General features: G+C 41.1%; 1 protein-coding gene across 1 annotated transcript; it reads right to left on the bottom strand.

The window, feature by feature from the left end:
- Positions 1 to 853: 853 nt before the first annotated feature.
- LOC141027271 (uncharacterized) lies at positions 854 to 2820 on the bottom strand. The gene is made up of 3 exons (XM_073504259.1): positions 2492 to 2820; positions 2146 to 2374; positions 854 to 1159 (listed from the first exon to the last, which is right to left on the bottom strand). The coding sequence occupies exons 1-3, from the start codon at positions 2818 to 2820 to the stop codon at positions 854 to 856; spliced, it is 864 nt and encodes a 287-aa protein (XP_073360360.1).
- Positions 2821 to 15565: the final 12745 nt, after the last annotated feature.

The following is a 15565-nucleotide window of genomic DNA, read 5'->3' as shown; positions in this document are numbered from 1 at the left end:
ATAAAACTCAACGATCATAATGCTAAGCTAACGGATGGGTCTTGTCCATCACATCATTCTCTAGTGATATGATCCCGTTCATCAAATGACAACACATGTCTATGGTCAGGAAGCTTAACCATCTTTGATTAACGAGCTAGTCTAGTATAGGCATACTAGGGACACTTCGTTGCCATTCAGGTGCCATTCAGGTGCACCCCTGTTTTCCTGTAATTAAACATGTAAACAACTTTATAATGATTACTAAATAGAAACGAACACTCAAGTAATTTCAAATTGAAAATACCATGTGCTTGTTCCTCCTGATTTGCATATTAGTCCTCAATGGGTTTGTACAACTTGTGTACTTGTGTCCCTGCAGCTTGCAGTTCCCACATGTTATAGTAGCTATCCTAGATGTCTGCTTTGCTTGAGGTGGTTCAAACTTTCCTTTTTTCTTTTCTCTTTGGTTGGCCCCTTCTTGTTATCTTTGAATTGTGGTGGGTCAATGTCAGGTGTTGGAGTTTTCACCCAACTATCTGGACCAGGAACAGGGTAAATTACATGCTTATATGACTCCAAGTACATTGATTTTTGAAGAACACATTGATATGGTCCTCTGGCAACTGTTTAGACCTATAGATGGCAGAACAAGCATGTTTGCATGGAACTTCAGTGATGTCCCATTTCTTGCACCCACATATCTGTAGGTTTGTGTCAACATCATAGGTCTTGTGTCTCCTCTAGTGACTTGGAAAAGTCCTTGGCCAGCTATCAGTGCTTTGCAATCCCTTGCATACTTCTTGTTCATCTCCAACTTATTTGCATAGGTTGGTGCAATCTCCCATCTAGCATATTTTCCACCCTCTCTCTTCTAGTGGAACCTCACTAGAAACTTGTCCTTGATCCCATTGATCATAGTGACAATTGGATTGTTCCTTACATCTAGAATGTACTTATTAAAAACTTCACTAAAGTTATTAACCACCAGGTCAGTTTTGCAATTAGTATCCATTGCATGCCTAGACCAAGCTTTAGGAGGAATTCTTGACATCCACTCCCAAGCAGCAATGCACTCAGCCTTCATGCTATCCATTGCCAAAATAAAGTCATGTTCAGTGTAAGCATAGGCAGCTGCATCCATGCATCTCTTCAAATCCTCTCCTCTGAATCCTGCTCTCTGAAAGTTTGCATAAATGTGCCTCAAACAGTATCTATAATGGCAATTTGGGAATACTGTTGTCACTGCATTCAGTAGACCCTACATGAAATGAATTTAACTGATTATAAATGATTTAATATGAATTTAAATGATTTAATATGAATGTAAATGATTATAAATGATTTAATATGATTGTAAATGATTATATATGATTTAATATGATTTAAATGATTATAAATGATTTAAATGATTATAAATGATTTAAATGATTATAAATGATTTAATATGAATTTAAATGATTATAAATGATTTAATATGAATTTAAATTATTATAAATGATTTAATATGAATTTAAATGATTTAATATGATTTAATATGGATTTAAATGATTTAGTATGAAATTAAATGATTTAATATGAATTTAAATGATTTTTGTACCCACATGGGTTACCCTACTATGTAGACCGAAGTGTCGACAAGAAGCGTTACGACTCGACACCTACCAAGTAGGGTTGATGGGTTCATTTTGATGATGTTGATGATGCCTATGCTTTTTGTACCCACATGGGTCACCCTAGGCTATCTAGACGAAAGTGTCGACAAGAAGCGTTACGACTCGATACCTGCCAAGTAGGGTTGATGGGTTCATTTTGATATTGCATATGCTTTTTGTGCCCACATGGGTCACCCTAGGCTATCTAGACCAAAGTGTAGACAAGACGCGTTACGACTCGACAGCTACCAAGTAGGGTTGATGGGTTCATTTTGTCGACAAGAAGCGTTACGACTCGCCACCTACCAACAAGAGGCTATCTACAAGTAAATGAACTAAATGAACCAGTAAATAAACTAAATGAACAAGTAAATGAACTAAATGAACTAAATGAAAAACTAAATGAACAACTAAATGTACTAAATGAACAAGTAAATGAACTAAATGAACAACTAAATGTACTAAATGAACAAGTAAATGAACAAGTAAATGAACAACTAAATGAACTAACCTTCTGTCTATCAGACATGAATGTGTACTTTCCAAATTTTCCCTCTTCACTTCCTCCTAGAGCATACTTGGGTTGTGTTAAGAACCAGGACCAGTTGGGTGTATCTTCAACTCCAACCACTCCAAAGGCAATGGGGTACATATTGTTGTTTGCATCCCTTCCAGTAGCTGGTAGTATCTGTGCACCACTTGTCAATTTGATGAAGCAGACATCTAGACCTATGAATGGCCTACATCCATTCAAAAAGCCCTCACAACATGCATTCAAACTGAAAAATAGACCATGGAACCTTGGTCCAGCAGTAGGATTTTCTCTGGTTTTGCCACTAACAGTACTGACAATGCACCTAGATCCAGGATTTGTAAGCTCCATAGTCTCCAAATAATCTCTCAGCCTCCTATACTGCTTCTTGTGATCTCCAAGCACAATATCCTTTGCTTTCTTCTTAGCTCTCCATGCCATCATCCTAGGAACCTCAAGCCCAAACTGCCTCTTTGCCTTGTCAACAATAGCAGGTAGAGTAGTGTTGGGATCTGATCTGATAGTTTCAAGCACTTTGTTGCCAAGCCACCTTGAGCTAATCCTAGTCTTATCAGAGTGGGTGGGACAAGTGTGCTCCAACCTCATCTTCTTAATGCAGAAAGTGGGCTCATTGCTTATCTTTGCTGCTACCATGTAGAACTGACAACCATCTCCATCACAACAAACTATTATCCTATCACTGAAGTTTCTGTGATATTTATATCTTCTAAGTTGTTTCACATGCAAATTGACAAGAGCCTCTCTGAAATGGTAAACATCTTTGAAACAAAGCTTTAGCTAGAATTGCTATTCTGGATGCATCCTCTCCTCATCATACCAGACCCTAGGTGGTCTTTTCTTAGCTCTACTCCTTCTGCTAGAGGTGATAACAAAGGAAATTGGTACATTGCCACCATCTTCTGCTTCAAAGCCTGTATCTTCCTCTTCTGAAGATGGAAACCAATTAGGATTAATGGTTGGACCAGCACTAGAGTGGGACCTACTTGTAGGACCTGGCCTCTTTGCCTTCTTCTGAACAGGCTAAGGAATTGGAATCTCTTGGGCCTCCTCATCATCTTCTTCCTGGTCCATGTCATATATATCTTCAGGATCTGTGTCCCCCTCACAGTGTGTACTACACATGTATTCAGCTCTCTTCCTCTTTATTTCAGAAAAAGATTCCTCTAGCTCAGGTTCCTCTTTCCTCCTGTTTGCACTCTGTTCTTCTACATACTGCAATGAATCAGAGTCTTCTTCTTCTCCTGCATCTAAGAGGTCCACATCAACTACAAAATCTTCATCACTTCTTGAACCTTCATCATCATCTGTGTCCATGCCTACATGAATTTCTTCCTCACTGACTGCATGGTCCTCCTCATCTGTATCAAACTGAAAATCGACATAATTGACACTTACTTCAGTGTTAAGTTGTTTCCCAAGATGTAACTGACAGTTAGGAGGAACTGATTTGAGTGGCAAAAAATTGACACTTGCCTGTGTACCAATTGTTTTGTGCATAACACCTGATTCAGCAACAGCAAACACAATAGGTGGCTCTCCATCTATTTGTTGAGCCTCTTCATCTTCTCCAATTGGTGATTCTTTAATAACTAGCTTTCCCTTTCTAACTGTCAGAGACAATGTCTCGGTGCTCTCAAATTTTCTTAGCATGTGAACTACTTCAATCTTGTCTTTGATGACACAAACACCTTGCAGCCCTATATCTTCCTCATTCGAGTAGCAAAGACTGTCATCCTTACAATATCCATTGCTGACCATTACATTAAGCAAACTACCACAAGTGATTTCTCTTTCACACATCTGAACAAGAGCATACTTCTTCCCAGGAAACTGGAAATATATTGACCATAAATCTTCAGGCCTAAAATAGGCATACAAATGAATATTACCAAGTCAATTCTACTAACATAATTGACCATTATAGCTGACCATTACAATGCACTATAAAAAAATCAAAACCCTAAAATTACTACTAACTTTACTAACATAGACATACAAATGAATATCTTCACGCCTAATATAGCTGACCATTACAATGCAGTATAAAAAAAATTACCAAGTCAATTCTACTAACATTACAACAACATAACTGAACCCTACAGTGTGATTTTCTCCAAAAATTCAGAACCCTACATTACTACTAACATAACTGAACCCTACAGTATGATTTTCTCCAAAAATTCAGGACTACAGTTAATTCTAAATGACTAACAAATGAATATTCAGACCTACACTATGACTATAAGTCTAGAATCTTTGTTCAATGTCTAAAACCGATCCAGTAGTAGGGAAAGAATGAAAAATCACATTTTCAAAGATTCAGATTTACCTTGCTGAAGGTGGGGCGAACAGGAGCACATCCTCGGGACCAATCTGCGAAGCTGCTTCCTCGGTACAAGACTCCAGCGACAAGACCGCCGCCGCCTACTTTGGATCTAGGTCGCAGCCGCCATCGGTGTGGGGGCCGATGACTCCGCATTGCGAGCACTACCGCTTCTGCCCTGAAGTACTACCACCGCCGTCATCACTGCTGTGTGCGCCGTCGCCGCTTCCATCGACTACGTGTGCGCCGTTGCCGCCGGAGCTGGTCGCCATCGGAGTGGGAGCAAACTGAATCGAGGGGGTGGACTGAATCGACGGGCTGGGGAACGGCTAGACCTAGTACACGGGCGCGCGGAAACAACCGTCTGTCGTCGTCTAACGACGTCTGTCAACCCACGCCACGTCAGCCCGATAGGCGGGACCCACTTGTCGGATTTGCTATTTTCTGGGCTAAAACGCAACGTCAGTGCTCCGCATTACAGATTAGCCCCATTGTTGGTGGTTTTTTGTGCCCTGCCTCAAATGATACCAATCTATTACCCTAGCCTATAATGTAATGGTTTTGGGTAAATGAATCTCTTTTATTAGCATCAGCACTTTATTCCTCGTATAATAGACATATTGTTTACAACTTAAGAATAAAGTCAGAGATAGTAGTATTCCAGAATTCAGATGAGTAGAAAGAAATGAGTGTTTAGTTAAACTATCAGCGACTGAATTAGTTTCTCTGCATCAGAAACAATAGCCAACACTTGCAAAGTCAAGAACGAGATGTGTACATTCAGCTAATACTATCACATCTGGACCCATATAATCAATTGTATGGGTAATTGACTCAACTGCAGACATATAGTCAGATTCGGTGACCAGCTTATTGCATCCTACTTTGTGTGACAGATAAAGACAATTCAGATAACATTTATCTCTGTTGATTCAGCATTGCAAACACGAGGTAAAACCCAAGTTACAACAGCTATGAAGTTCCCCTCGTGGTCTCTCGCCATTGCTCCACTAGCTCCGGAAAGAGTTTTCAGGTGAAGAGATGCATCAACATTTATCTTAGCGATGACATCAATTGGTTTCCGCCATATGTGATTTCAACTAACTCTCTTTTCTATCCTACTTTAATTCTAAGGAAAACATAAGCTTCTATGGTCTATTATGCCTTTCGTCATCCCACCCCCACCCGGCTCCGCCATTTCTGGGTTTACTATGATTATCCTCAATGGTTTTCTAAAGAACCACGTCAACTCGCTCATGTCTTATTGGCTTATAAAATATAATCATGTTTTTTTATAAGTCAATGAGTATGGATTATTGTGCGCATAAATAGTAAGTGCAATTTCACTATAAATTTGACGTCAAAATTATAAGCATGGCAAATCAGACGTCTGAGATGGCGAATAATATTGTCGTGAGCATGGCACTTTTCTTCAGCAAGCATGGCAAATCCTTTACAGTTTCCTTCAGAAAGCATGAAAAATCTTTGACATGCTCATGACAACATAATTTGTCATCTCAAACTTCAGATTTTCCATGCTTAAAAATCTGACGTTAGATTTTTTACATTTACGATATGTGTTGATTTAATTTTCATTTTTAGTATGCAATCATATTAACAATAAAATGACTGATAAATCGTGAAAATTATCTATGAAATATTATGCAGTCGTTACCACGCACGAACAAGTATCTAGTCCATTTGAGATGTTGCACATGAAATGCCAACCAGAGTGCCAAACTTCATCCAACATGTAAATAGTATGACAAATCAAATAGGATCTCTTAGGCCTAGGCTTCACATATATCATATTTGTGGTCTAGCCTACTTAAAATGAAGCATAAGGTTATGTCATCCATTCCGTCTTTCATCCTCCCTCTCCACCCACCTCTTTCATGTCTGTTTTTTTGGTTTTTTCACTAGTTTTCCTAAAGAACCGTGTCAACATGCCCACGTCTTATTGACTTATAAAATAAAATCATATTCCCCTATGTCAATAAGCATTGATTCAATTGCCATTTTTGGTATGTAGTCCTATTAATAATAAAATGTCCGATAAATCATGGTGCCTAGAGAATACCGTGTCCTCGTTGTACGCATGGGAAATTTGTCTTTTCTCTAACAATCCACCCGCCTTATGGATGAATAACATTACAAATTACATCATGAGGCCGGAGAAACCATGAATGACGTTGCTACTTCTTGAGCTTGCGTTGGTTTTTTCCTTGAAGAGGAAAGGGTGATGCAGCACAGTAGAGATAAGTATTTCTCTCAGTTAAGAACCAAGGTATCAAGCCAGTAGGAGAAACGCGCAAGTCCACAATAGATGCACCTGCACAAACAATCAAACACTTGCACCCAACGCGGTAAAGGGGTTGTCAATCCCTTCACGGTCACTTGCAAAGGTGAGATCTGATAGAGATAAATAAAACTAAACAAAAGATAAAATATTTTTGGTTTTTTGGTTTATAGATCTGAAAATAAAGATTGCAAAATAGTGGATCAGAAACTAATATGATGGAAAATAGACCCGGGGGCCATAGGTTTCACTAGAGGCTTCTCTCATGAAGGCAAATAATATGGTGGGTGAACAAATTACTGTCAAGCAATTGATAGAAAAGCGCAAAGTTATGACGATATCCAAGGCAATGGTTATGTAATATAGGCATCACGTCCGTGTCAAGTAGACCGACTCTTGCCTGCATCTACTACTATTACTCCACACATCAACCGCTATCCAGCATGGATCTAGAGTATTAAGTTCATAAAGAATGGAGTAACGCCTTAAGAAAGATGAGATGATGTAGAGGAATAAACTCATGCAATATGATGAAAACCCCATCTTTTTATCATCGCTGGGAACAATTCAATGCGTGTCTCGCTACCCCTACTTTGTCACTGGGTGAAGTCACGCAAGATAGAACCCAAATCTAAGCAACGGTGGTAAACATCATGCTACCTATCTTATGATCATGCAAAACAATGTGACAATGATGGAATGTGTCATAGGAAAAGGGAACGGTGGAAGTTGCAAGATAATATATCTCGGAATGGCTATGGAAATGCCATAATAGGTAGGTATGGTGGCTATTTTGAGGAAGGTAATAGGTGGGTGTATGGCACCAGCGAAAGTTGCGTGGTACTAGAGAGGCTAGCAATGGGGGAAGGGTGAGAGTGTGTATAATCCATGGACCCAACATTAGTCATAAAGAACTCACATACTTATTGCAAAAATCTATTAGTCATCAAAACAAAGTACTACGTCCATGCTCCTAGGGGGATAGATTGGTAGGAAAAGACCATCGCTCGTCCCCGACCGCCACTCATAAGGAAGACAATCAATAAATAAATCATGCTCCGACTTCATCACATAACGGTTCACCTTACGTGCATGCTACGGGAATCACAACTTAAACACAAGTATTTCTACAATACACAATTACCCACTAGCATGACTGTAATATCACCATCTTTATATCTCAAAACAATCATAAGGAGTCAAACTTCTCATAGTATTCAATGCTCTTTATATGAAAGTTTTTATTATATCCCTCTTGGATGCCCATCATATTAGGACTAAATTCATAACCAAAGCAAATTACCATGCTGTTTAGAGAGACTCTCAAAATAATATTAGTGAAGCATGAGGGTTTAGTAATTTCTACAAAATAAACCGTCGTGCTCTAAAAAGATATAAGTGAAGCATTAGAGCAAAATTGCCTAGCTCAAAAGATATAAGTGAAGCTCATAGAGTGTTCAAATAAATCACGATTCATGTGTGTCCCTCTCAAAAGGTGTGTACAGCAAGGATGATTGTGGAAAACTAAAAAATAAAGACTCATATCATACAAGACGCTCTAAGCAAAATACATATTATGCGGTGTAAAAATATAGCCTCAAGTAAATTTACCCATAGACAAAGACGAAAGAGGGGATGCCATTCGGGGCATCCCCAGGCTTAGGCTGTTGGTTGTCCTTGAATATTACTTTGGGGTGCCTTGGGTATCCCCAAGCTTAGGCTCTTTCCACTTCTTATTCCATAGTCCATCAAATCTTTACCCAAAACTTGAAAACTTCACAACACAAAACTCAACAGAAAATCTCATAAGATCCGTTAGTATAAGAAAATAAATCACCACTTTTGTTATTGTTGTGAACTCATTCTTTATTTATATTGGTGTAATATCTACTGTATTCCAACTTTTCCATGGTTCATACCCCCGATACAACCTGTAGATTCATCAAAATAAGCAAACAACACATAGAAAACAGAATCTGTCAAAAACAGAACAGTCCGTAGCAATCTGTAGTCTTGGAATACTTCTGTCAACAACAACAACAAAGCCTTTAGTGCCAAACCAGTTGGGGTAGGCTAGAGGTGAAACCCATAAGATCTCGCAACCAACTCATGGCTCTGGCACATGGATAGCAAGCTTCCACGCACCCCTGTCCATAGCTAGCTCTTTGGTGATACTCCAATCCTTCAGGTCTCTCTTAACGGACTCCTCCCATGTCAAATTCGGTCTACCCCGCCCTCTCTTGACATTCTCCGCACGCTTTAGCCGTCCGCTATGCACTGGAGCTTCTGGAGGCCTGCGATGAATATGCCCAAACCATCTCAGACGATGTTGGACAAGCTTCTCCTCAATTGGTGCTACACCAACTCTATCTCGTATATCATCATTCCGGACTCGATCCTTCCTCGTGTGGCCACACATCCATCTCAACATACGCATCTCCGCCACACCTAACTGTTGAACATGTCGCCTTTTAGTCGGCCAACACTCCGCGCCATACAACATTGCGGGTCGAACCGCTGTCCTGTAGAACTTGCCTTTTAGCTTTTGTGGCACTCTCTTGTCAGAGAGAATGCCAGAAGCTTGGCGCCACTTCATCCATCCGGCTTTGATTCGATGGTTCACATCTTCATCAATACCCCCATCCTCCTGCAACATTGACCCCAAATACCGAAAGGTGTCCTTCCGAGGTACCACCCGGCCATCAAGGCTAACCTCCTCCTCCTCACACCTAGTAGTACTGAAACCGCACATCATGTACTCGGTTTTAGTTCTACTAAGCCTAAACCCTTTCGATTCCAAGGTTTGTCTCCATAACTCTAACTTCCTATTTACCCCCGTCCGACTATCGTCAACTAGCACCACATCATCTACAAAGAGCATACACCATGGGATATCTCCTTGTATATCCCTTGTGACCTCATCCATCACTAATGCAAAAAGATAAGGGCTCAAAGCTGACCCCTGATGTAGTCCTATCTTAATCGGGAAGTCATCGGTGTCGACATCACTTGTTCGAACACTTGTCACAACATTATCGTACATGTCCTTGATGAGGGTAATGTACTTTGCTGGGACTTTGTGTTTCTCCAAGGCCCACCACATGACATTCCGCGGTATCTTATCATAGGCCTTCTCTAAGTCAATGAACACCATATGCAAGTCCTTCTTTTGCTCCCTATATCTCTCCATAAGTTGTCGTACCAAGAAAATGGCTTCCATGGTCGACCTCCCAGGCATGAAACCAAACTGATTTTTGGTCACGCTTGTCATTCTTCTTAAGCGGTGCTCAATGACTCTCTCCCATAGCATCATTGTGTGGCTCATCAGCTTAATTCCACGGTAATTAGTACAACTCTGAACATCCCCCTTGTTCTTGAAGATTGGTACTAATATACTCTGTCTCCATTCTTCTGGCATCTTGTTTGCCCGAAAAATGAGGTTGAAAAGCTTGGTTAGCCATACTATCGCTATGTCCCCGAGACCTTTCCATACTTCGAATACTTCTGTAACCCCAAAAATTCTGAAAAATTAGGACAACATGGGAAATTTGTATACCAATCTTGTGAAAAAATAATCAGATCAAAATCACGCTTCTGTAAAATAAGCAAATTATTTTTGTGGGCACAAAAGTTTTTGTTTTTACCCAAGATCAAATCAACTATCACCGTAAGCCATCCCAAAAGTCTTACTTGGCACAAACACTAACTAAAACACAAAAACACATCTAACAAGAGGCTAGATGAATTATTTATTTAAAAACAGAAACAAAAAAATCAAGAACACAAATAAAATTGGGTTGCCTCCCAACAAGCGCTACTATTTAACGCCCTTAGCTAGGCATAAAAACATAGATCTAGATGTTGTCATCTTTGGTATGCAATTCCTCGATTGCACACTTATAATCCTTAGGAGATTCTTTGGTTTTATCAATGATAAAACTCCTAGGCAAGAAATCAACAAATTCGCTCATGGCAATTGGTTCCTTAATAATATCGAAAAAGTTGGGGTGAACACTTATTGTTTTGAGATCTTCGTTTTCTTTACTAGAAGATTCACCCTTATTCTTAGGAACGTAAATAAACTTGGCAGTCTTAGTAAGAGGAACATTTTGAGTAGTTTTAACGGAGGAAAAGGCGGAACCCAAGTTGGTAATAATATCTTCCAGTTTGCTAATTCTAGTAGAATCTTGATCTATCTTTTCATTAACTATGGGTTCCTTTTCCCTAAGATTCTTTAAAGTAACTCCTACCTTAGATCCATATTGTGTAATCTGATTATGAATATTTTTATCCAAATTTTCAATCAACTCTACGGTAGCAATTTTATTCTCAATAATATCAAGCCTTTGCATAACATGTTCCAAGGTTAAAATAGTTCCATTGATCATAAGAGGTGGTGAGCCCAACAAATCTATCATAGCATTGTAAGAATCAAAAGTATGGCTCCTCAAGAAATTTCCCCCGGTAATGGTATCGAGAACATACCTATTCCAAGGAGTAATGCCCACATAAAAATTGCGAAGGAGAACGGCAGTATATTGCTTTTGAGTAGATCTATTCTGAGCATTAGAAATTCTAGACCAAGCATCCTTTAAATTTTCTCCCTCCCTTTGCTTAAAATTAAGGACCTCAATATCGGGAGTGCTAACAATGCTGGAAGGACTAGCCATGAAAGCAAGACAAGCGATCTAACACACGAGCAAACAAAAGGCAAACGAAAAGACGAACGGGAGAAGGGCGAATAAAAAGGCAAATCTTCTCGAAAATCGTTTTAGAAGTGGGGGAGAGGAAAACGAGAGGCGAATGGCGAATAATGTAATGCAAGAGATGAGAGTTTATGATGGGTACTTGGTGGGCTTCATGTAGATCTCGCCTGCAACGGCGCCAGAAATTCTTCCTGCTACTTCTTGAGCTTGCGTTGGTTTTTCCCTTGAAGAGGAAAGGGTGATGCCGCACAGTAGAGATAAGTATTCCCCTCAGTTAAGAACCAAGGTATCAATCCAGTAGGAGAAACGCGCAAGTTCCCAATAGATGCACCTGCACAAACAATCAAACACTTGCACCCAACGCGATAAAGGGGTTGTCAGTCCCTTCACGGTCACTTGCAAAGGTGAGATCTAACAGAGATAAATAAAATTAAACAAAAGATAAAATATTTTTGGTTTTTTTGGTTTATAGATCTGAAAATAAAGATTGCAAAATAGTAGATCGGAAACTAATATGATGGAAAATAGACCTGGGGGGCATAGGTTTCACTAGAGGCTTCTCTCATGAAGGCAAATAATAGGATGGGTGAACAAATTACTGTCGAGCAATTGATAGAAAAGCGCAAAGTTATGACGATATCCAAGGCAATGATTATATAATATAGGCATCACGTCCGTGTCAAGTAGATCGACTCCTGTCTGCATCTACTACTATTACTCCACACATCGACCGCTATCCAGCATGCATTTAGAGTATTAAGCTCATAAAGAACGGAGTAACACCTTAACCAAGATGACATGATGTAGAGCAATAAACTCAAGAAATATGATGAAAACCCCATATTTTTATCCTCAATGGCAAGAATTCAATACATGTCTTGCTACCCCTACTTTGTCACTGGGTGAAATCACGCAAGATTGAACCCAAAGCTAAGCACCTCCCCCATTGCAAGAAAAACAATCTAGTTGGCCAAACCAAACCGATAATTCGAAGAGAAATACAAAGATATAAAATCATGCATATAAGAATTCAGAGAAGATTCAAATAATATTCATAGATAAGCTGATCATAAATCCAAAATGCATTGGATCTCAACAAACACACCGCAAAAGAAGATTACATCGGATAGATCTCCAAGAACATCGAGGATAACATGGTGTTGAGAATCAAAGAGAGAGAAGAAGCCATCTAGCTACTAGCTATGGACCCGTAGGTTTGTGGTAAACTACTCACGCTTCATCGGAAGGTCAATAGAGTTCATGTAGATGCCCTCTGTGATCAAATCCCCCTCCGGCAGGATGGGATCGCACGGGAACAGAAGGTTGCGGCGGTGTAAAAGTGTTTTCGTGGATGCTTCTGGTGGTTCTGGAATATATGTGAATATATAGGAGGAAGAGCAAGGTCAGGGGTTCACCGTGGGGCCCACAAGGTACGGGGGCGCCCCCCCAGGGCACGCCCTCCACCCTTGCCGTCGCCTCGTGTCTCTTCTGACTTGCACTCCAAGTCCCCTGGATGTCTTCTGGTCCAAGAAAAATCATCATGAAGTTTTATTCCGTTTGGTATTCCTTTTCAGCGAAGCTCGAAAACAAGGAAAAAACAGAAACTGGCACTGGGCTCTAGGTTAATAAGTTAGTCCCCAAAATAATATAAAATAACATATTAATGCACATAAAACACCCAAAACAGATGATATAATAACATGGAACAATAAAAAATTATAGATACATTGGAGACGTACACTACTGTAGGATGCTGCTAACGCGACACTACGATCAGAGACCCTTCGACGAAACTGTGTGCGATGCCATAATCGCAAATGGTGGTGTAAAAACCGTCAAAAAAGGTGCAAAACGTTTGTGATGGTTGAGCCATCAAACACGGTTCAGATTTTAGTTGCGTGTGCGATGTAGGGCATACGGTTCAGTTCTATTAACTGTTTGTGATGAGGAGGAACAAAAGAAATGGGCAGCCAGATGGAGGTGTGTGCGATATACAGCATACGGTTCACTCGGATGAACTGTTTGTGATTAGGCAACACAAAAGAAATGGCCAGCCAGATGAAGGTGTGTGCGATATACGGCATGCGGTTCACTAGGATGAACTGTTTGCGTTGAGACATGAGAACAGAAACGGTTCAACTTAACAAGATGTGTGTGATACTCGGCAAACAGGTCGGTAATAAGAAATGTGTGTGAAGACCGATAATAACACAGACGGTTGCTGCTAATAAGACGTGTGTGTTGTGCGATGGGATTGCATACAGAACAACAACATATATATATATATATATATATATATATATATATATATATATATACACACACACACACACACTTATAAGGACATGCTTGCATAACCAAATTAAACATCCACTTACATAGGTGGCTACTACAACCATGGCATTTGCACACACCAAAGTAAACTATTACATGTATAATTACATAGGTGGCTACTATACACATGACATTTCCACATACCAATAAAGTAAACTATATATTACATGCATGATTAACTAGCATAAACGATCATCTGATCATCATCTACTTCTTGTGATGCTTGCTCTACTTGTGGCTCGATCCGGGCTCGTCGATTTGGGTAACGAGGCACTTCCTCATGTCAACGATCCGCCTATGCATCTTGTAGCATGTGTACACACTCTTGGCCGCGAACGTGAGGTGAGGTTCATCCAGTTGCCGCATCCAGGCCCTGTGCCAGGATAGGGGACTTGTTCTTTGGGCATCCTGCTTCATCTTTTCATAGTAGGGGTCGATGATGGCCAAGGCAAGTTCGACCAAGGTGTCCTTCTTCGTGCTGCCCACACCCTGTAGTGGTCACGAATTTCAACAAGATTCTTGCAGGCCAAGCCTATAACACTGAGTGCATTTACATCGTATTTGGTTTCCACCGTGGCAAACTTGTAGTCGGTGCTATTGGCAAACCAGTTGAAACGGTCGCAAGGCTCTATGGCCATGCAGTAGTGGTAGATGAGGACATGATGGCGCACGCACAACTAGGTGACAGCAACCTTCTGATCTATGCCGGGACGACTGGCGGTGTGCTGGAGGTTGATGCTGACCACCTTGTACTTGTCCCGAGCAAGCAACTGCTCAACGATGTTGATGTAGTCATCCACCACGGCCGGGTCGATGGTGTACACCACCGAGAGATCTGTCTCCCTCGCGTGGGTCTCCACTCTATGCTCGCCGAAGTCCATTGGAGCGCCGCTGGACATCCCCTCTCTATGTGTCGTCGTGGGTGTGCTTGTTGTGCTGTGGGGCGCGATCGAAAGGTTAAAGAGACTAAGGTTATAATGGCCACGGGAATTAAAGGGGAAGCCGGACGGCTAGGAATATCGGCAGGCCCTGATGGCAGTTCTAATTTGCAGCGCGTAACTCCATCGTGTCACACGTAACTGCATCGCGTGGCAACGCGCGCGGCGCAACCCAACCGCTGGCAAAGCGCGCCCAACCGCACGCCCAACCGCTGGCAGAGCGCGCGCGGAGGGACGCGACCAGAGCGCTCCGCGGTTGCCTCAACGGCGAGCAACCATATATATATATATGCATATAGCAGTTGAACGCGCAACGAAAAGCTGTCCACAAGCCGAGCGCGTCGGTGGACGCGAGCAGAGCGCGCCAACGGACGCGAGCATAGCGCGCCGCGGCGCCTAACGGTGAGCACAACGCACCGCGGCGCCTAACGGCGAGCAGAGCTTGCCGAGGGACGCGAGCAGCGGCCGGTACAGTGATACGTGGCAAATAAGACGAACTGTGCGAGCGATGTCGGAGACATCAAACACGAATCAGATTAGAGTTGCGTGTGCGATACGTGGCATACAGTTGATCCATCCGAGCTGTTTGTGATGGAATGAGCCGTGTGTGTTGCGGGCAAACGCTTGCTGGTATATAACCTTAAATTTAATCAAAAAAGTGTTAATGCATGTTACAAAAATTGTATAGCTGGAAACTATGTTCAAATATGACTCCAACGATGTAATATTTGGCGACATGCATTGGTATTTTATTAGTTAAATCCTACTTATAAACCAG

Source organism: Aegilops tauschii, chromosome 7 (genome assembly GCF_002575655.3).
Source record: "Aegilops tauschii subsp. strangulata cultivar AL8/78 chromosome 7, Aet v6.0, whole genome shotgun sequence".
NCBI classification, from domain to species: Eukaryota; Viridiplantae; Streptophyta; class Magnoliopsida; order Poales; family Poaceae; genus Aegilops; species Aegilops tauschii.
Note: the sequence above shows the minus strand (reverse complement) of the source record. Positions and strands in the feature narration are given on the sequence as shown.